The 23628-nt window shown below is 43.1% G+C and overlaps 2 protein-coding genes across 2 annotated transcripts in view; one reads left to right on the forward strand and one right to left on the reverse strand.

Annotated features, from left to right (window-relative positions):
- The window catches only part of LOC148059981 (cytochrome c oxidase subunit 8B, mitochondrial-like), a 1222-nt gene extending 1168 nt beyond the window's left edge, over positions 1-54 (forward strand). The window contains exon 2 of the mRNA XM_087779989.1: positions 1-54. This exon is cut by the window's left edge and continues 436 nt beyond it. The gene's annotated coding sequence lies outside the window, so the exon portion shown is untranslated.
- Positions 55-2929: 2875 nt separating this feature from the next.
- Positions 2930-22826, reverse strand: gabrg1 (gamma-aminobutyric acid type A receptor subunit gamma1). The gene is made up of 10 exons (XM_087779982.1): positions 22735-22826; positions 15934-16121; positions 11554-11714; positions 11429-11496; positions 7833-8053; positions 7647-7729; positions 4713-4850; positions 4440-4592; positions 3958-4154; positions 2930-3882 (listed from the first exon to the last, which is right to left on the reverse strand). The coding sequence occupies exons 2-10, from the start codon at positions 15978-15980 to the stop codon at positions 3604-3606; spliced, it is 1347 nt and encodes a 448-aa protein (XP_087636108.1). The 5' UTR covers positions 15981-16121; positions 22735-22826; the 3' UTR covers positions 2930-3603.
- Between the last annotated feature and the right edge of the window lie 802 nt (positions 22827-23628).

Genomic DNA, 23628 nt, shown 5'->3' on the forward strand with positions numbered 1-23628 from the left:
CTCCACAAATCTGACTCGATACGAGGTTAAGAAAATAAAACTGATTAAATTGAATATTGATGTATTTTTGTGCTAAACTCTCAGAAGTTCAATCGTTTACTTTCAGCTTCAACACACGATTGTGTGACTCGCTCTAGTAGAAGAACTCACATTTCTCCTTAAAACTCTTCACTGGCTTCCAGTTTCTTTCAGGATCAACTTTAAAATTCTGGTTCTTACTTTCAGATCTATTCATGGTCAGACTCCTCCTTACATCACTGATCTGCAGTATCCACAGCAGCAGGTAGTGCCCCCTGAAAGGAGGGCTGCAATTGTCCCCTGTTTGGAGCCAGTCTGTCTCTGTGTAGGACCACTTTCTGCCTTTAGTTGGTAACTGCACTTGATAAACCAACTCCCCCGCCCTCTCTAAGACTCTGCAAGGACAAACCCAGTGGCTGTCCAATTTGGGGCACCGACCCTTCTTTCTTGGGCTGAAAACCCACACCAGCTCGTCAGAACAAACATGTCTCCCTTTAGGTCATAGTTTCTCTTTTGGCGTGTTCCCGCCTTCTCCAACTGGTTCCTTGCAAACGTATGAGCCGTCTCCATACGGTCCTGTAGTTTCCAGGCGTAGTCAGGACCGGATGCTGCAACTGGTGTTTCTGGTGGCACCCCGAATGCCAGTTCTGCTGGTGTCCTCAGCTCTCGACCCAGCATCAGCAGTGCCGGTGTGCAAGCTGTGCAATCCTGTACAGCAGAACGGTAGGCTAAGAGGACGAGAGGTAGGTGCACATCCCAGTCATGCTGATGCTCCGCAGTAAGAATGGCCAGCTGCTGAGCCGGAGTCCTATTGAACCTTTCCACAAGGCCATCACTCTGGGGGTGCAGGGGCGTAGTACAAGTTTTTTGTATCCCCAGGCGTTCGCACATGGCAGCAAATGCCCGAGACTCTAAATTTTTACCCTGATCACTGTGCAATGTGGCCGCCGTCCCAAATTGGCTAAAAATGCCTTCTACCAAGGCGTCCGCCAGTGTCTCTGCCTCTTGGTCTGGGATGGCATATGCCTCCGGCCACTTCGTGAAATAGTCCATTGCTGCTAGCACATAGCGGTTGCCTCGATCTGAGCGGGCAAAGGGGCCCATGATTTCTACTGCTACCCTTTCCATCGGTGCACCTGCTGGTTGTTGCTGGAGCTGCGCACGTGACCTGTCTAGAGGCCCTTTGTGTGAGGAGCAGGCATCACAGCTACGACAGAAGTCCTCTACATCCCTTCTTTGCAAACTCCAGTAGTAGCTCTGGCGCAGGCGATGGAGGGTCTTGGAGACCAAAATGTCCTGACCTGTGCCCCCATGGCAAGCCTCAACCACATCTTTTCTAAGTGATTTTGGAACTACGACTTTCCACCTTTCCTCCCCCCAAGATGGGTCCTTCCATGCCCGCTGTAAAACTTATTCCACAGTCCTTTGGTGGCAGTAGAGAGCCCAGATATTTCATCCCATGACAGCTTATGACTGACCGTGCACCACTGAAGCACTGGCTGTAAATCTGGATCTTCTTCCTGCCTTGTTCTCCACTCAAGTGCTTCAACAACTTTCAGGGTCCTGCATGAGAATTGTCCAGTGCTCTCTGCCTGTGTAAGCTCCCTCTCTTTCACCTCTCACTTATCACAGTAGCTACAGCCTTCTGGGGCACATGGTCGACGGGACAGTCCATCTGCATTTGAGTGTTGTGTACCCTGTGTGCTACCGTAAAGTCGAAGGTCTGAAGCTCCTCCAACCAACAAGCAACCTGTCCCTCTGGCTCCCTGAACGACATCAACCACTGGAGAGCAGCATGATCAGTTCGAACGACAAATGGTGTTCCACAGAGGTAATATTTGAAGTGTTTTACAACCATCACAACAGCCAGCAGTTCTTGTCGGGTCACGCAGTAGCGGCGCTCACTTTTGTTGAGTATCCGACTGAAGTACGCCACTACTTTCTCTCCGTCCGGTCCAACCTGAGACAGCACAGCTCCTACTCCAACATTACTGGCATCTGTATCCAGATAGGCACAGCAGGATCAGGTGGGGCGAGAACTGGCGATTCAGTCAGGGCCTTCCTCAGGTTGTCAAATGCATGCTGGCATTCCTGGTTCCAGGTGAAAACAGAGTCTTTCTGTAGCAGTTGAACCAGTGGGGCTGCAATGGAAGAAAATCCCAGAACAAACTTCCTGTAATAAGGAGCCAAGCCAAGGAAGCTCTTCAGCTCAGTCTGAGCCACTGGGATTGGCCAGTCCTTAATGGCAGTGACCTTCTCCTCCAGCTTCCCTATGCCCTCACAGTCCTAGTTTGTGTCCTAGAAACTCTAACTCTCGCCTTAAGAAGTGACACTTGTCAGGGTGCAGCTTCAAACCCGCAGCAGCCACTCTGCTCAGCACTAGTCGTAGGGGGTTAAGGGCTTCTTCACACGATGCCCCATGAATTAGAAGGTCATCTAAATACACAAGGCACTGTTGACGCGGGACAATAGCTAGCATGCCATCCATTAGTCTTTCAAAGGTGGCTGGGGCATTACAGAGGCCAAAACTAAGGACCTTGAATTGCCACAGTTCCCTGCTTGTGTAGAATGCAGTCTTTGGCTTGGACTCTGGTGACAAAGGCACTTGCCAATATCCATTCTGAAGGTCCAGAGAGCAGAACCAGGAAGACCCTGCCACCAGGTCCAGTGTCTCGTCTCGTGACCTTGTTTAGGGGTCTGTAGTCCACAAAAAAACGCATTTGTGTACTGTTCTTTTAAGGGACCTTCACCACTGCAGAGGCCCATGGGCTATCATCGGCCACAACCCACACACACCCAACTTCTTAAAGTGCCTCGCAACATTACTAAACACAACAAGTTAGGATCGTTACAGTACGCATGGAATAAAGTGTGTTAAAGTGAGAGAGAGACACACACACACACACACACACAGGAGCCACTTTTAACTTTATTTCTTTGATAAACGAGGATCAGTTTTAATACTTGAACTAAAAGCTGGAGGTCGGAGGTCGTTGATCAAACCTGTGTCGGTGAAACTAAAGTCTCGTTGCAAGAAAAGCAGAAATTGAATCAAACAAACTCTTCTTGACGAGTCTTCACACGTCTCCAGCCTTGACCTTCCAGACACGTGAAGGTCATTGACATGATGATCGGTGGGATTTGAACACATGGTTCCATGAAGAGACGTTTCATTCATGAGGACAAACTAGATAAATACACTTCTACTGCTAAGGTCAAGGTCATGCATCAAATCTTAGATCCTCAACACATTTGATGTGGACGCACGTGTTGAGATGAAAGCACTGATGGATCTGATGGATCTGATGGATCTTATGGATCTGATGGATCTGATGGATCTAATGGATCTGATGGATCTGATGGATCTAATGGATCTGATGGATCTGATGGATCTCAACGTGTTGTTCTTGGAGTCGAACCATCAACGAAGCCTCTCGTCGTTTATTTGTTTGGATCAAAGTTCCTGGAGCGACTCAAGGCACTGAACACATGATGAAGGTTGATGGTGATCATGTTAGTACTGCAGTACTTATAAGTACAGATACTTCAGTACTGCAGTACTCCTAAGTACAGATACTGCAGTACTCATAAGTACAGATATCCGATCCAGTACACCAGGTTGAAGAGGCCGAAGGCCGTGGGGAAGAAGATCCGCGAGTACGAGTCGATCTTGGAGACTCGCACATGCATGCGGTTCTCACGCCAGGCTCCGGAGCGACAGTCGTCGAAGCAGCAGAAGAAACTTGCGCAATCTTTGCCGTCCAGACAGTCGTAGGCGAACTGGTCGTCCTCGTGGTACGAGATGTTGTTCATCTGCAGCAGGGACGTCCCGGGACGGAGGTTGACCATGCTCGGCGCTCGCTGCTGCGAAGGGTCGTAGGTCACAGTCAGACGCGTCACTCAAGGTCGTTCAGACGCGTCACTCAAGGTCGCGCTCACCTGGTGGTTGGCCTTGGACTTCTTGGTCTGGCGGTTGCTGGTGAAGTAGTGCAGCGTCCCGTACTCCATGAGCGCTGCGAAGGTGAAGATGAAGCACACGGACACGAACAGGTCCATGGCGGTCACGTAGGACACCTTGGGCAGAGACTTCCTGGAGATGGTGCTCAGGGTGGTCATGGTCAGCACTGTTGTGATGCCTGGAGGAAAATCACGAGTTAACGTCCAAACATCTGGACTGAGATGATGGAGAGGAACATTAGTGTCTGCACAGGAAGCTCCCGAGGACTTCCTGTCTGTGAGGCACGTTAGCTTTTAGCTCGTTCTTCAAACAAGCTTCAAGAACAGATTTATTTCATTCATCTCTGATCTTCACGCGGACCTTCAATAACGTCACAGTCGAGAAGTTTACTGGTCCATGTAGTGAAGAACAGCAGATCTGTCAATCAAACCCTAGAGGTCAGAAGGTCGTGAAGACGTGTCACCTAGAGACGTGCGAGCAGGAACCGCGTCCTTGTTGATCCAGAAGGACACCCAGGAAAGCACCACGATCATGCTGCAGGGGATGTAGGTCTGGATGGTGAAGTAACCCATCCTACGGCTCAGGTCGAAGAAGATGGTCATGATCACGTACTCGCCTGCGGAGAAGATCAGGTGAGTCAGGTGAGAGCTCAGTTGAGTCAGTTGAGTCAGGTGACAGCTCAGGTGAGTCAGGTGACAGCTCAGGTGAGTCAGGTGATAGCTCAGGTGAGTCGTACCTGACTGCGTGTGAGCGACATCCGACGTGTTCCTCAGTCCAACAAAAGCGAACTGGTAGAGCCTCCAGTATCTCTGATCCGCCACTTCAACCGCTCGCTTCTGCCAGCGATACAAGATCTCGTTCTTGGGGTAACCATCTAGGAGAGTCACGTGACCAACTGTCAGTCAACAACACACATCTGTCAATCACAGATGGTTCATCAAGATGAGCGACCAGTCCAGTGACAGGAGGCTCAGAAGGTCCAGGGTCTGCAATGTTCATATTAAATTAATTATATTTATTCTATAGATTAACGTCTATAAATAATATGAAATTCATATTTATTTTATGATCAAAATCTATAAATAATATTAAATGAATTATGTTTATTCTATAGATTAACATATATTAATAATATTAAATGAATTATGTTTATTCTATAGATTAACATCTATTCATAATATTGAATTAATTATGTTTATTCTATAGATTAACATCTATTCATAATATTAAATTAATTATGTTTATTCTATAGATTAACATCTATTAATAATATGAAATTAATTATGTTTATTCTATAGATTAACATCTATTCATAATATTAAATTAATTATGTTTATTCTATAGATTAACATCTATTAATAATATTCAATTAATTATGTTTATTCTATAGATTAACATCTATTAATAATGTTAAATTAATTATGTTTATTCTATAGATTAACATCTATTCATAATATTAAATTAATTATGTTTATTCTATAGATTAACATCTATTCATAATATTAAATGAATTATGTTTATTCTATAGATTAACATCTATTCATAATATTAAATGAATTATGTTTATTCTATAGATTAACATCTATTAATAATATTCAATTAATTATGTTTATTCTATAGATTAACATCTATTAATAATGTTAAATTAATTATGTTTATTCTATAGATTAACATCTATTAATAATATGAAATTAATTATGTTTATTCTATAGATTAACATCTATTAATAATATGAAATTAATTATGTTTATTCTATAGATTAACATCTATTCATTATATTAAATTAATTATGTTTATTCTATAGATTAACATCTATTCATAATATTAAATTAATTATGTTTATTCTATAGATTAACATCTATTAATAATGTTAAATTAATTATGTTTATTCTATAGATTAACATCTATTCATAATATTAAATTAATTATGTTTATTCTATAGATTAACATCTATTCATAATATTAAATTAATTATGTTTATTCTATAGATTAACATCTATTCATAATATTAAATGAATTATGTTTATTCTATAGATTAACATCTATTCATAATATTAAATGAATTATGTTTATTCTATAGATTAACATCTATTAATAATATTAAATGAATTATGTTTATTCTATAGATTAACATCTATTCATAATATTAAATGAATTATGTTTATTCTATAGATTAACATCTATTCATAATATTAAATGAATTATGTTTATTCTATAGATTAACATCTATTAATAATATTAAATTAATTATGTTTATTCTATAGATTAACATCTATTCATAATATTAAATTAATTATGTTTATTCTATAGATTAACATCTATTAATAATATTAAATGAATTATGTTTATTCTATAGATTAACATCTATTCATAATATTAAATTAATTATGTTTATTCTAACATCTATTCATAATATTAAATTAATTATGTTTATTCTATAGATTAACATCTATAAAAGATATTAAATTAATTATGTTTATTCTATAGATTAACATCTGTTAATAATATTAAATTAATTATGTTTATTCTATAGATTAACATCTATTCATAATATTAAATTAATTATGTTTATTCTATAGATTAACATCTATTAATAATATTAAATGAATTATGTTTATTCTATAGATTAACATCTATTCATAATATTAAATTAATTATGTTTATTCTATAGATTAACATCTATTCATAATATTAAATTAATTATGTTTATTCTATAAATTAACATCTATAAATAATATTAAATTAATTATGTTTATTCTATAGATTAACATCTATTAATAATATTAAATGAATTATGTTTATTCTATAGATTAACATCTATTAATAATATTAAATTAATTATGTTTATTCTATAGATTAACATCTATAAATAATATTAAATTAATTATGTTTATTCCATAGATTAACATCTATTCATAATATTAAATTAATTATGTTTATTCTATAGATTAACATCTATTCATAATATTAAATTAATTATGTTTATTCTATAGATTAACATCTATTCATAATATTAAATTAATTATGTTTATTCTATAGATTAACATCTGTTAATAATACTTGCAGTCGTGTCCAGATCTGATCTGAGCTCAAATATATTCACAGACAAAACATGACGAACGTCAAACCTGTTCATATTCGTCCTAATTTAAAGTTTACAAACAACTTCTACGTTGATTTGTTTCAATTTGATCGACACAAGAACTTGTTCAAAACTCAATAAGAAACATTTGTTGACGTTTGTGTTTCAGTCATCGAGACACAAGTTGATGCTTCAGAAGATCCTCCAACATGAACCAACGCCAACGCTAGCATCACGCTAATGCTAATGCTAATGCTAATGCTCTTGACATGGAAGTTACAATGAAAGGTTTATCTTCATCCAGGAGATAATGACGAGGAACAGAAGCCGTTGATCATATGTTGGGCTGAACCTTCCATACTTGAGATCAGATCTTCGTTAGTGACTCCAAGACTCCTCGACCCTGTGACTGGACCTGGTCCTGACGCCTCATCATGAAGGTCATGAAGGTCATGAGGAGACGAGTGATGCTGGAGGCAGATGAGGATGAGGAGCACAAATCAAATCTGTCTCTCAGATGATGGACTCAGGATGAGGGGCCTCTAGGTTTGAGATGCCAGGTTTGAAGGGAGACTGAGGACCACCTACAGCTCGAGAACTCCAGCGGACACGAGTGCTCGTCCATGGGAAAGTTATGCAGCTTAAGGTAACACTCGGCGTTAATAGTCAACCTAATGGAACAGATGTGACACAGAAACACGTGAAGGACAGAAGTTACACACAAACATGCTCAGTGTCGAGACACGAAGACGAGAACCTCGGGGTTCAGGTCACCTCAGAGTGTACATGACGCGTCCGTTGCTCCAGAGCCGGAGCAGGCGGTTCGGGGTCGTGATCCAGTGGGCGTCGGATTTCCTGGAGTTCCTGAAGAATGTGTCTGGAATCCAGATTTTTCCTACCATGTTGCTGTTGAGCATGAGCTGCTTCATGGAGCTGTTGAACTTCAGGCGACTGTCGTACCACGTCTGAGCGAAGAAGATGTCGATGGTGTATTCCTGCAGCAACATGTGATGTCACTCCTATGATGTCACTCCTATGATGTCACTCCTATGATGTCACTCCTATGATGTCACTCCTATGATGTCACTCCTATGATGTCACTCCTATGATGTCACTCCTATGATGTCACTCCTATGATGTCACTCCTATGTTGTCACTCCTATGATGTCACTCCTATGATGTCACTCCTATGATGTCACACCTATGTTGTCACTCCTATGATGTCACTCCTATGATGTCACTCCTATGATGTCACTCCTATGATGTCACTCCTATGATGTCACTCCTATGATGTCACACCTATGATGTCACACCTATGATGTCACACCTATGATGTCACTCCTGATCTATGATGTCACTCCTGATCTATGATGTCACACCTATGATGTCACTCCTATGATGTCACTCCTATGATGTCACACCTATGTTGTCACTCCTATGATGTCACTCCTATGATGTCACTCCTATGATGTCACTCCTATGATGTCACTCCTATGATGTCACTCCTATGATGTCACACCTATGATGTCACTCCTATGATGTCACACCTATGATGTCACTCCTATGATGTCACACCTATGTCACACCTATGATGTCACTCCTATGATGTCACACCTATGATGTCACACCTATGATGTCACTCCTGATCTATGATGTCACTCCTGATCTATGATGTCACACCTATGATGTCACTCCTGATCTATGATGTCACTCCTGATCTATGATGTCACACCTATGATGTCACACCTGGTCTATGATGTCACACCTATGATGTCACTCCTGATCTATGATGTCACACCTATGATGTCACTCCTGATCTATGATGTCACTCCTGATCTATGATGTCACAACTATGATGTCACTCCTGATCTATGATGTCACTCCTGATCTATGATGTCACACCTATGATGTCACTCCTGATCTATGATGTCACACCTATGATGTCACTCCTATGATGTCACACCTATGTTGTCACTCCTATGATGTCACTCCTATGATGTCACTCCTATGATGTCACTCCTATGATGTCACTCCTATGATGTCACTCCTATGATATCACTCCTATGATGTCACACCTATGATGTCACTCCTATGATGTCACACCTATGTCACACCTATGATGTCACTCCTATGATGTCACACCTATGATGTCACTCCTATGATGTCACTCCTATGATGTCACTCCTGATCTATGATGTCACACCTATGATGTCACACCTATGTTGTCACTCCTATGATGTCACTCCTGATCTATGATGTCACACCTATGATGTCACTCCTATGATGTCACTCCTATGATATCACTCCTATGATGTCACACCTATGATGTCACTCCTATGATGTCACACCTATGTCACACCTATGATGTCACTCCTATGATGTCACACCTATGATGTCACTCCTATGATGTCACTCCTATGATGTCACTCCTGATCTATGATGTCACACCTATGATGTCACTCCTGATCTATGATGTCACACCTATGATGTCACTCCTGATCTATGATGTCACACCTATGATGTCACTCCTATGATGTCACTCCTATGATATCACTCCTATGATGTCACACCTATGATGTCACTCCTATGATGTCACACCTATGTCACACCTATGATGTCACTCCTATGATGTCACACCTATGATGTCACTCCTATGATGTCACTCCTATGATGTCACTCCTGATCTATGATGTCACACCTATGATGTCACTCCTGATCTATGATGTCACACCTATGATGTCACTCCTGATCTATGATGTCACTCCTGATCTATGATGTCACTCCTATGATGTCACTCCTATGATGTCACACCTATGTTGTCACTCCTATGATGTCACTCCTATGTTGTCACTCCTATGATGTCACTCCTATGATGTCACTCCTATGATGTCACTCCTATGATGTCACTCCTATGATGTCACTCCTATGATGTCACACCTATGATGTCACTCCTGATCTATGATGTCACACCTATGATGTCACACCTATGATGTCACACCTATGTCACACCTATGATGTCACACCTATGATGTCACACCTATGATGTCACTCCTGATCTATGATGTCACACCTATGATGTCACTCCTGATCTATGATGTCACTCCTGATCTATGATGTCACACCTATGATGTCACTCCTGATCTATGATGTCACTCCTGATCTATGATGTCACACCTATGATGTCACTCCTGATCTATGATGTCACTCCTATGATGTCACACCTGGTCTATGATGTCACACCTATGATGTCACTCCTGATCTATGATGTCACAACTATGATGTCACTCCTGATCTATGATGTCACTCCTGATCTATGATGTCACACCTATGATGTCACACCTGGTCTATGATGTCACACCTATGATGTCACTCCTGATCTATGATGTCACAACTATGATGTCACTCCTGATCTATGATGTCACTCCTGATCTATGATGTCACACCTATGATGTCACACCTATGATGTCACTCCTGATCTATGATGTCACACCTATGATGTCACTCCTGATCTATGATGTCACACCTATGATGTCACACCTATGATGTCACTCCTGATCTATGATGTCACACCTATGATGTCACTCCTGATCTATGATGTCACACCTATGATGTCACTCCTATGATGTCACTCCTGATCTATGATGTCACACCTATGATGTCACTCCTGATCTATGATGTCACACCTATGATGTCACTCCTATGATGTCACTCCTATGATGTCACTCCTGATCTATGATGTCACACCTATGATGTCACTCCTGATCTATGATGTCACACCTATGATGTCACTCCTATGATGTCACTCCTGATCTATGATGTCACACCTATGATGTCACTCCTGATCTATGATGTCACTCCTGATCTATGATGTCACACCTATGATGTCACACCTATGATGTCACTCCTGATCTATGATGTCACACCTATGATGTCACTCCTATGATGTCACTCCTGATCTATGATGTCATACCTATGATGTCACTCCTATGATGTCACTCCTGATCTATGATGTGACACCTATGATGTCACACCTGGTCTATGATGTCACACCTGATCTATGATGTCACTCCTGATCTATGATGTCACTCCTATGATGTCACACCTATGATGTCACACCTGGTCTATGATGTCACTCCTGATCACAGAGAGCAGGTGACATTGATTGACACACTCGTCCAACTGTCAACATGATGTCATATGTCGACTACAGTTGTTCGGAGTCACATTCTCTAATAACCTGAGCATGTAAAGTACATAACCTCGGCGCTAAAACAGCTCCAATAAAAAGACCTTCTTCTCTTTCTTCACACTTTTACTAAAATGATCAACGAATGGTTTCTTCTGAACCTAAACTTCTTGGATCTTCTCACCATATTGATGGGATCCACGGGTCCGATGCTGTTGACGTAAACGGCTGTTTCGATGACGGTGGGTCTCACTGGAAGAGACCATCCGTCAATCACTGTCGACAGCTGTCACTCATGCTCACACTTGCCTCCGATGTCCGGACGCAGCTTGTTGTCGTAGCCGAGCAGCAGCTTGTTGAGGATCAGAGTCACGTCGCTCTCGTAGACCTTCGGAGATAAGACCCAGGTCTTGTTGATGGGAACGTCTTCATAGTCCTCCTCGTCCTGCTTGCTGGGTCCGAAGGTGTGACTGAAGGAGACGTTATCATCATTAGTATATATTATTATTATTATATACATTATTATTATATACATTAGTATTATATTATTATTATTGTATACATTATTATTATATTATTATTATTATATATTATATTATTATTATATTATCATCATTAGTATATATATTAGTATTATATTATTATATACATTATTATTATATATATTATTATCATATTATTATTATTGTATACATTATTATATTATTATTATTATTATATATTATATTATTATTATATTATCATCATTAGTATATATATTAGTATTATATTATTATATACATTATTATTATATTATCATCATTAGTATATATATTAGTATTATATTATTATATACATTATTATTATATATATTATTATCATATTATTATTATTGTATACATTATTATAATATATATTAGTATTATATTATTATATATATTATTATTATAATTCGCTGGTGAGAACATGAAGAATACGAAGAACACGAAGAACACGAAGAACACGAAGAACACGAAGAACACGAAGAACACGATGAACACGATGAACACGATGAACACGAAGAACACGAAGAACACGAAGAACACGAAGAACACGATGAACACGAAGAACACGAAGAACACGATGAACACGATGAACACGATGAACACGATGAACACGAAGAACACGAAGAACACGAAGAACACGAAGAACACGATGAACACGAAGAACACGAAGAACACGAAGAACACGAAGAACACGATGAACACGATGAACACGAAGAACACGAAGAACACGAAGAACACGATGAACACGATGAACACGAAGAACACGATGAACACGAAGAACACGATGAACACGATGAACACGAAGAACACGAAGAACACGAAGAACACGAAGAACACGAAGAACACGATGAACACGAAGAACACGAAGAACACGAAGAACACGAAGAACACGATGAACACGAAGAACACGAAGAACACGATGAACACGATGAACACGATGAACACGATGAACACGAAGAACACGAAGAACACGAAGAACACGAAGAACACGATGAACACGAAGAACACGAAGAACACGAAGAACACGAAGAACACGAAGAACACGAAGAACACGAAGAACACGATGAACACGATGAACACGAAGAACACGAAGAACACGAAGAACACGAAGAACACGATGAACACGATGAACACGAAGAACACGAAGAACACGAAGAACACGATGAACACGAAGAACACGAAGAACACGATGAACACGATGAACATGAAGAACACGATGAACACGAAGAACACGAAGAACACGATGAACACGAAGAACACGAAGAACACGATGAACACGATGAACACGAAGAACACGAAGAACACGAAGAACACGATGAACACGAAGAACACGAAGAACACGATGAACACGATGAACACGATGAACACGAAGAACACGAAGAACACGAAGAACACGAAGAACACGATGAACACGAAGAACACGAAGAACACGAAGAACACGAAGAACACGAAGAACACGAAGAACACGAAGAACACGATGAACACGAAGAACACGAAGAACACGAAGAACACGAAGAACACGATGAACACGATGAACACGAAGAACACGAAGAACACGAAGAACACGATGAACACGAAGAACACGAAGAACACGATGAACACGATGAACATGAAGAACACGATGAACACGAAGAACACGAAGAACACGATGAACACGAAGAACACGAAGAACACGAAGAACACGATGAACACGATGAACACGAAGAACACGAAGAACACGAAGAACACGAAGAACACGATGAACACGAAGAACAAGAAGAACACGAAGAACACGAAGAACACGATGAACACGAAGAACACGAAGAACACGAAGAACACGAAGAACACGATGAACACGAAGAACACGAAGAACACGAATAACACGAAGAACACGAAGAACGCGATGAACGCGAAGAACGCGAAGAACGCGAAGAACGCGATGAACGCGAAGAACGCGAAGAACGCGATGAACGCGAAGAACGCGAAGAACGCGAAGAACGCGAAGAACGCGATGAACACGAAGAACACGAAGAACACGAAGAACACGAAGAACACGAAGAACACGAAGAACACGATGAACACGAAGAACACGATGAACACGAAGAACACGAAGAACACGAAGAACACGAAGAACACGAAGAACACGAAGAACACGAAGAACACGAAGAACACGATGAACACGAAGAACACGAAGAACACGAAGAACACGAAGAACACGAAGAACACGATGAACACGATGAACACGAAGAACACGAAGAACACGAAGAACATGAAGAACACGATGAACACGATGAACACGAAGAACAAGAAGAACACGAAGAACACGAAGAACACGAAGAACATCTAAACATCAAGAAGGTCTTTAAAGTCCAGGATGTAAAATGATTTTAAAGTAAAATATCATTTAAAAGCTGAAGATCTTGTTGCAGAGAAACAAGGAAACAAAAGTCATCCTCTCGCTCCTCCTCCTCCTGACGACCTTGTGCTGCAGGAGGTGCTTCTGTCCTGCAGTGATGACTTCAGCAGTTCTTACCTGGAGGTCCTGTGACCTTGAACACGATCACACGCTATGATGTCATTTCCTGTTTAAACACGTGAACTAATATTTAAAGTAAACGTTCTTCATCTTCATGTTTTACACTCATTACTTTATAAAGTGAAATCTGGGCGAACGAGAGGTTACGAGAGTCCACTATGACCTTATAATGACTTCACTCCTCCAGCTGTAATCACGCTTTGTTAATACAACGAGTTCCTTGGAGGTGGAGAATATTGATGACGCACAGTGACAAACCTCCATGTTTGACCAATCACAGCAGAGTGGGTGTGGTTATGATCAACAAGATTTCATCTCCAGAAAAAAAAGTGTTGTCAGTGGGCGGAGCTTATGATCATTATCAATGATACAATAGAGTCACACATCACAACAACACACACACTGATGATACAATAGAGTCACACATCACAACAACACACACACTGGTGATACAATAGAGTCACACATCACAACAACACACACACTGATGATACAATAGTCACACATCACAACACACACACACACTGATGATACAATAGAGTCACACATCACAACAACACACACTGATGATACAATAGAGTCACACATCACAACAACACACATACTGATGATACAATAGAGTCACACATCACAACACACACATACTGATGATACAATAGAGTCACACATCACAACAACACACACACTGATGATACAATAGAGTCACACATCACAACACACACACACACACTGATGATACAATAGAGTCACACATCACAACAACACACACTGATGATACAATGGAGTCACACATCACAACAACACACACACTGATGATACAATAGAGTCACACATCACAACACACACACACTGATGATACAATAGAGTCACACATCACAACAACACACACACTGATGATACAATAGAGTCACACATCACAACAACACACACTGATGATACAATAGAGTCACACATCACAACAACACACACACTGATGATACAATAGAGTCACACACACGCACTGATGATACAATAGAGTCACACACACGCACTGATGATACAATAGAGTCACACATCACAACAACACACACTGATGATACAATAGAGTCACACATAACAACAACACACACTGATGATACAATAGAGTCACACATCACAACAACACACACACACTGATGATACACTAGAGTCACACATAACAACAACAAACACACACATACTGATGATACAATAGAGTCACAAATCACAACAACACACACACACTGATGATACAATAGAGTCACACATCACAACAACACACACACACTGATAATACAATAGAGTCACACATCACAACAACACACACACTGAGGATACAATAGAGTCACAAAAAACACACACACATTTAACACACACGCACATACAAACTTTAACACACATAAACATTTTAACATACACACACACACACACACACACGTATTTCAATCTCCTGGAGATAGATTTAGACTCTGATGTTGTGTAAATGTTAAAAAACCATCTTATATATATGTGTGTGTGTGTGTGTGTGTATATACAGTATATGTGCGTGCGTGTTGAACGACGCTGAGCACACACACACACACACACACACACACACACACACACACACACTCCACCATCTTGTGATGCACAGTGAAGATGCAGAAGACTCACCACAGTCGCATCAGGACCAGCAGACACAGGACCTCCTGCAGCTTCATCCTCTGGATCCTCGTCGAGCTCAGATGCTGAGACCGCAGCGCGCACGAGACTCCATGCTGCACGTGTGTGCGCGCGCGTGCGTGTGAGCTACGATCTGCAGTGCTGCTCCAGGACGCGCTGTGACGTCACGTGTTTCTCTGCTGCTCAGAACCGAGTTCGTTTGTGAAAAAAACAGAAAATGATTATGATTATAATGTTTTTATTGTTGATTCTATTAAAGCATTTATTTTATTTGTACTTTATTTTAAAACGTGCTTGTGACGCTCTTGACGTTTATTTAACAAATAATAATAATTATATCTTTTAAGTGTTTTATTGAAACAAAGTTAACTCGAGACTCAGTTTAAGACGAAAATCATCAACGAGTGAATTACAGCCTGAAGAAACCTGGAGCAGAACCAGACTCACTGTTGACTCCTGCTGGGAGCGGCTGGGAGGAAGGATGAAAGGATGGATGGACAGAAGAGTGAGGGAGGATACAGTGAGAGAAAAGAGGAGAGAAGAGTGAGGGAGGATACAGTGAGAGAAAAGAGGAGAGAAGAGTGAGGGAGGATACAGTGAGAGAAAAGAGGAGAGAAGAGTGAGGGAGGATACAGTGAGAGAAAAGAAGAGAGAAGAGTGAGGGAGGATACAGTGAGAGAAAAGAAGAGAGAAGAGTGAGGGAGGATACAGTGAGAGAAAAGAAGAGAGAAGAGTGAGGGAGGATACAGTGAGAGAAAAGAGGAGAAGAGTGAGGAGGATACAGTGAGAGAAAAGAAGAGAGAAGAGTGAGGGAGGATACAGTGAGAGAAGAGAAGAGAGAAGAGTGAGGGAGGATACAGTGAGAGAAAAGAGAGAAGAGTGAGGGAGGATACAGTGAGAGAAAAGAAGAGAGAAGAGTGAGGGAGGATACAGTGAGAGAAAAGAAGAGAGAAGAGTGAGGGAGGATACAGTGAGAGAAAAGAAGAGAGAAGAGTGAGGGAGGATACAGTGAGAGAAAAGAGGAGAGAAGAGTGAGGGAGGATACAGTGAGAGAAAAGAAGAGAGAAGAGTGAGGGAGGATACAGTGAGAGAAAAGAGGAGAGAAGAGTGAGGGAGGATACAGTGAGAGAAAAGAAGAGAGAAGAGTGAGGGAGGATACAGTGAGAGAAAAGAGGAGAAGAGTGAGGGAGGATACAGTGAGAGAAAAGAAGAGAGAAGAGTGAGGGAGGATACAGTGAGAGAAAAGAGGAGAAGAGTGAGGGAGGATACAGTGAGAGAAAAGAGGTTTAATTCCTTTTATTAACTATTGCAAATACAATTAACCACAACAACTACAAATCAGGTGTTATTGAAATAGAGAAAATAAAGCATCACAAAGGAGGAAAAAAAAAGAGGCAACAGACAAAACAAAATAATCATACATTGATGTTCACCTCATTGTCTTGACTAACAGAACACAAAATACCCCCAACAGCCCAAATCTGACAAAACTTAGGTACATTTCCTGTAATCCTGTAATAGGAGAGTCTTCTTCTTAACAGACCCTTCAGGACCAGTACTGGGTCCTCACTGCCGACACCTCTCGCCCTGTTCCTCCTCGTCAACCAAATGGCCAACTTGGCAGAGCCAGACAAAAAATTAACAAGAGTACGAGTGTACGAGTGTACGAGTGTACGAGTGTACGAGTGTATGAGTGTATGAGTGTATGAGTGTACGAGTGTATGAGTGTATGAGTGCCCTTCTTCTGTGCAGTGTATTTGGGACCGAAAATGAACAAATCAAGCGAAAACACCTCAGTGAACCCTAGAAACCACCTCCTCAAAAGTGCAAACAGTGCTATGAGCCGAGGACATTCTATAAAAATGTGTGCCAGAGTCTCGGACTTTGAACAGAAAAGACACCCCTGTCCCACCCCAGGGTCCAGGTGTGCTCTGTACCTGTTTGTAGCTATTGCACCGTGCACAACCCTCCACTGGAGGTCTGCTACCCGTTTTTCAATGGGTAGTTTGTACAGGGACCGCCAGCTGCCTTTCGGGGAGGTATTTGCACCAAAATAATCAGTCCACCTCGACTCTCTTAGGCCCGCCAGAGCGTTCAAGTTCAGGGTCCTCACACAGACCTGGTAGAGCGACTTCTTCTTGGTGCTTTTAAAATTGTCCAGGTGAGGGGTTTTGAAGGTCAACAGCTGACCTCCTCCCTCCTGCCATTCTCCCACTGCTGGGCAGATGTATAAGGAGGGGAAGCTGTAATCCACCTCTCCCGTCCATTGCTCCAAGAAAGATGTGTCCCTTGCAGCCTCTTGCAGATGTCCTGGTAGTGCTTCGTAGACTTCCTGCACCACCTTGTTAATGAGCCTCGCAGAGGTGATGCCGCTCCTTGCCCTCAGGTCATCCACTGAAGCAGCTGTCATTTTTAAAAGGTTGCCCAGTTTGGTGCAGCCAGCCTGTCTTAGGCTGGTACGTAGACTGGCGGACTGCAATGACAAACTGGGGAGGAAGTTCTTGTCGTCTTGATAGCCCGCCATGCCTCCAACACTGAGCAATAAAAACCTGTGAGTCCAGTAGAATCCAGATGCTCTTGTTGCAAGAGGAACAAGTGTTTATCGTATCCCAGCCGCCCTGCTCTCCTCAGCAGCAGTCGGGCCGTGTTGAACCAAGACGGGCCACATTCATAGAGGAGTCTTTGTACTACTTGGAGTCTGAAGGAGACAACTTTTGAACGGATGTCGATTAACCCCTGACCCCCTTCAGCCACCGGCAGATAGAGGTAGGCTGCACGAGTCCAATGCTTTCCGGACCAAAAGAAGTCTGCGATGATCCTCTGGATGTTCCCTACCAGGCTCTTTGGTGGCGTGATGGCAAAAAACCTGTGCCAGAGAGCCGAGGCGACCAAATTATTGGCGACAAGGACTCTTCCCCTATAGGACAGCTGGGGGAGCAACCATTTCCATTTGGATAACCGCGCACACACCTTCTCCTGAATGCCCTCCCAGTTCTTCTTTTGAAAATCATCTGTGCCCAAAAACACTCCCAGTACCTTTAAGCCCTCTTTCCCCCAATTTAGCGCTCCTGGTAGACAGGGTGCTGAGAGACCCCTCCAATCCCCCACCAGCAGTGCTTCACTTTTAGCCCAATTCACCCGTGCAGAAGAAGCCTTTTCAAAGAGGGATAAGGTGTCTTGCAGATGATTTACATCTGTTTGGCAGCTTATAAATACTGTCACATCATCTGCGTAGGCGGATAGGGTTGGTTGCTGATCAAGAGATGAATACCCAGGAAGGGCAAGGCCACTGAGCCCATCCCTTATCCTGTGCAACAGGGGTTCAATGGCTAAGCTGTAAAGCTGACCCGAGATGGGACAGCCCTGCCTGATACCCCGCCACACTGGGACGGGTCGACTCAGCCCTGCCCCCGTCTTAACCAAGCACTGAGCTCCACTGTATAAAACTCTAACCCATGACAAGAAGCCTTCACCAAAACCAAAAGCCCTTAGTGCAGAAAACAAATAAGAATGGTCGACTCTGTCAAAAGCTTTTTCCTGGTCAAGACACAAAATACCAGCATTTGCATCATTGGAAGCCCTACAGAAGTCAATGATGTCTCGGACTAAAAAGATGTTATCCATTATTGTTCGGTCTGGCACACAATATGTTTGATCCGTGTGGACGATCGTAGCTAAGCAGTTTTTTAGTCTGTTAGATAGAGCTCGAGAAATGATTTTATAGTCAGTGCAAAGCAGTGCCACTGGCCTCCAGTTCTTTAATAAGGCCAGGTCGCCCTTCTTGGGCAGCAGAGACAGTACCGCTCGCTGGCAGGAAGCAGGAAGCGATCCTGTTCCAAAGCACTCAATGAACACCTCATGCAGATCGGGTCCCAGAAAGTTCCAGAAGTGCTTGAAGAAGTCTGCAGACAGTCCATCAATGCCAGGTGCACGTCCTGATGCCAGTTGATTGACAGAATCTGTTAGCTCGTCCAGGGTCAGCTCACAGTCCAAGCCATCTTTCTCTTCTGGGCTGAGTTGGGGAAGCTCCTTCAGAAGGTCCTCCCGACACTCCATATTGCAGTGTCCCGCCCCGAAGAGTTCAGTGTAGAAGTCCACAGCATGGCTCCTTATCTCACCCATGTTCGTGGTCACTCTTCCTCCAGGAAGCTTCAGGCAGGTCATCTGCTTCTTCTGTGCCGCCGATCTTTCCAGGTTGAAAAAGAAAGCTGTCGGGGCATCCATGTCTTTAAGTTGGAGAAAACGAGACCTGACAAGGGCTCCTTTCACTCTTTCTTGCAGGAGGAGCTCAACTCTGATTTTTTCCCTTTAAGAAGTTGAGCAGAGGCAGGATCTGAATTACTGTGCAGTTCTTTCTCTATTTCTTTAATTCCGACTTCAAGCTTGTGGACTGCTGCCTTAATTGTTGCCGTGGAGTGGGAGGTGTGTTGTTGGCAAAAAAGACGAATTTGCGTCTTCCCAACTTCCCACCACTGCTTTAGAGAACTGAAGCTACTCTTCTTTCCTTTCCATTGCTCCCAGAGAATCTCAAATCCCTGACAGAAGGCACTATCTTGTAGTAGTTTGTTGTTAAAAAACCAGTGGGACTGAACCCTAACACCCGGCGAGCTGACCAGAGTTACGGTGACTAGGTGGTGGTCGGTAAAACCAACTGGGCTGATGTCACTGTGTGCGAGTCTGGATGTGAGATGCTGGGAGATATAGAACCTGTCTAGCCTAGCTGCAGATGTTGTGGCCCTCACCCATGTGTACTGTCTAGAGCGGGGATGCTTGACTCTCCAAGCGTCTACCAGGTCTAGATGGGAAATTACAGTCTGGAGTTTTTGACATGCTTGTGGGTGGGGCTCCTTCCCCGTCCTGTCCATGACAGAGTTCAAAGTGCAGTTAAAATCCCCACCAATGACTAGTTGGTCTTGATTAAGTTTTTCTAACTGGTTCTTTAGGGAGGACCAGAGGGTTATTCTTCCCAGTCCATCATTCGGAGCATATACATTAACTAGACAGAACACAGAACCTTCTAATTCCACCTCAACAATTAGAAGCCGACCCTGTATCACTTCAGTGGTGGAAAGAATTGTTAAGTTTAGTCCTGGTCTAACCATGACAGCTACTCCTGCACTGCAGCTGGTGCCATGGCTTAGAGCGTAGGAACCCCCCCACCATAGCCCCCAATCTACCTCATCCTCTAGCTTGGTATGTGTTTCTTGTAAGAAGAGCACATCTATCTTTTTTTGAAAGACTATTTCAGCTATTAGAGCCTTTTTCTGTCTGTCTCTCCCACCGTTTATGTTCAAAGATCCGATCCTAAGGTTCTGCATTGGAGGCAAAGGGGGTGAGAAACAAACACAAAGAGACAGAAGAAACAATGAGAGTAGAAGAGTAGGAGCCCAAGTGATACATGATCATTTTTACTTTTTATTTCTAACAGTTCTAGTATTTCTTGCTTTTCTTAGAGCCGTGACGTGTTTCTTTAAGCGATAACGTTTTCTTTCATCCAGGACTTCAACTCCAACCAGTTTTTTTATTGCGTTCACAGATTTAATGAACTTTTCAGTGTTACTAAAATGATCAGTAATGTTTATTGATTTGTTATACGTCACGTCGAGGAAATTGTTTATCTCTTCTAGAGAGTAGAGATCGTCTACACTTCTGACGTTTTCACACACAGACACTGCGTCCGAGTCTGATCCATATTCCATGTCATCCACGTGACACGATTCTTGACTGTTACACTCTTGGTTTTCTTCCACGGTTTCATCGATGACGGTTTGATCAACACTCGTGGAGGCTGTTGCCAGCGGCGCGCCAGGTGAGGAGCCCACCGCGGCGCCAGGTGAGGAGCCCACCGCGGCGCCAGGTGAGGAGCTCACCGCGGCGCCAGGTGAGGAGCTCACCGCGGCGCCAGGTGAGGAGCCCACCGCGGCGCCAGGTGAGGAGCTCACCGCGGCGCCAGGTGAGGAGCTCACCGCGGCGCCAGGTGAGGAGCTCACCGCGGCGCCAGGTGAGGAGCTCACCGCGGCGCCAGGTGAGGAGCTCACCGCGGCGCCAGGTGAGGAACCCACCGCGGCGACAGGTGAGGAGCCCCCCGCGGCGACAGGTGAGGAGCCCACCGCGGCGACAGGTGAGGAGCCCACCGCGGCCGCCGCCACGCTCTCCCTGTGCGAACAGGCTGCACGTTTATGTCCAACATCTCCACACTCGAAACATTTGAACTGCCCTGAGCTCGCGTACACCATATATAATCCATCGCCATGTTTAACGCGGAAAGAAACCTCCAGCGTCTGCGCAGGTGAGTCCAGGAACATGAAGGCTTGTCTTCTCAGGGACTGGACATGCTTCAGTCTGGGATCTTTACCTCCCAGGTTAACCGTCTTAAAGCCACTCGCGAACTTCCCGAACCGCCGCAGCTCGCTCTCTAGGCTTTCATTGGTGATGAAGGGCGGGACACCGGACACAGTGATCCGTGTGGACGGAACCGACAGCGGTGACACCTGAACGAACGCGTCTCTGACAAAAACACCTTTCTCTATCAGCTCGAACACGCATGTTTCCTCCGTCAGAAACACCACCACAGCTTTATTCATTCGTGATGCAAAAGAGCATTTTTTATGACCCACTTGCTCACCGACACACAGTAGAACCTCCTCGACAGTGACGTCGGGGTCCTGCGGGACTATGCGCACTCCCTGCCGGATACACGGAGTCGACGTCACGGAGGACGTCATTCCTCCGGAGGACACACCTGACGACACGAGAATCGCTCGTCGATACGAATAAACGAAAAAGTCTTACCTGATCATGTATTGAAACCAGTGACGAGGAAGATCAGTTTGAGGAGAAACCACGAATCCACCAAAACTTTCAAACTCCGCGCTTCCCGCACACACACACACTCACACACACACACACACACACACACACACACACACACACACACACCGGAAACCGGAAGTGAGAGAAGAGAAGAGAGAAGAGTGAGGGAGGATACAGTGAGAGAAAAGAAGAGAGAAGAGTGAGGGAGGATACAGTGAGAGAAAAGAGGAGAGAAGAGTGAGGGAGGATACAGTGAGAGAAAAGAAGAGTGAGGGAGGATACAGTGAGAGAAAAGAAGAGAGAAGAGTGAGGGAGGATACAGTGAGAGAAAAGAGAGAAGAGTGAGGGAGGATACAGTGAGAGAAAAGAAGAGAGAAGAGTGAGGGAGGATACAGTGAGAGAAAAGAAGAGAGAAGAGTGAGGGAGGATACAGTGAGAGAAAAGAGGAGAGAAGAGTGAGGGAGGATACAGTGAGAGAAAAGAAGAGTGAGGGAGGATACAGTGAGAGAAAAGAAGAGAGAAGAGTGAGGGAGGATACAGTGAGAGAAAAGAAGAGAGAAGAGTGAGGGAGGATACAGTGAGAGAAAAGAAGAGAGAAGAGTGAGGGAGGATACAGTGAGAGAAAAGAAGAGAGAAGAGTGAGGGAGGATACAGTGAGAGAAAAGAGGAGAGAAGAGTGAGGGAGGATACAGTGAGAGAAAAGAAGAGTGAGGGAGGATACAGTGAGAGAAAAGAAGAGAGAAGAGTGAGGGAGGATACAGTGAGAGAAAAGAGAGAAGAGTGAGGGAGGATACAGTGAGAGAAAAGAAGAGAGAAGAGTGAGGGAGGATACAGTGAGAGAAAAGAAGAGAGAAGAGTGAGGGAGGATACAGT

The sequence above is a fragment of the Callionymus lyra genome, chromosome 18, assembly GCF_982586985.1.
Source record: "Callionymus lyra chromosome 18, fCalLyr1.hap1.1, whole genome shotgun sequence".
In the NCBI taxonomy this organism is placed as follows: Eukaryota; Metazoa; Chordata; class Actinopteri; order Syngnathiformes; family Callionymidae; genus Callionymus; species Callionymus lyra.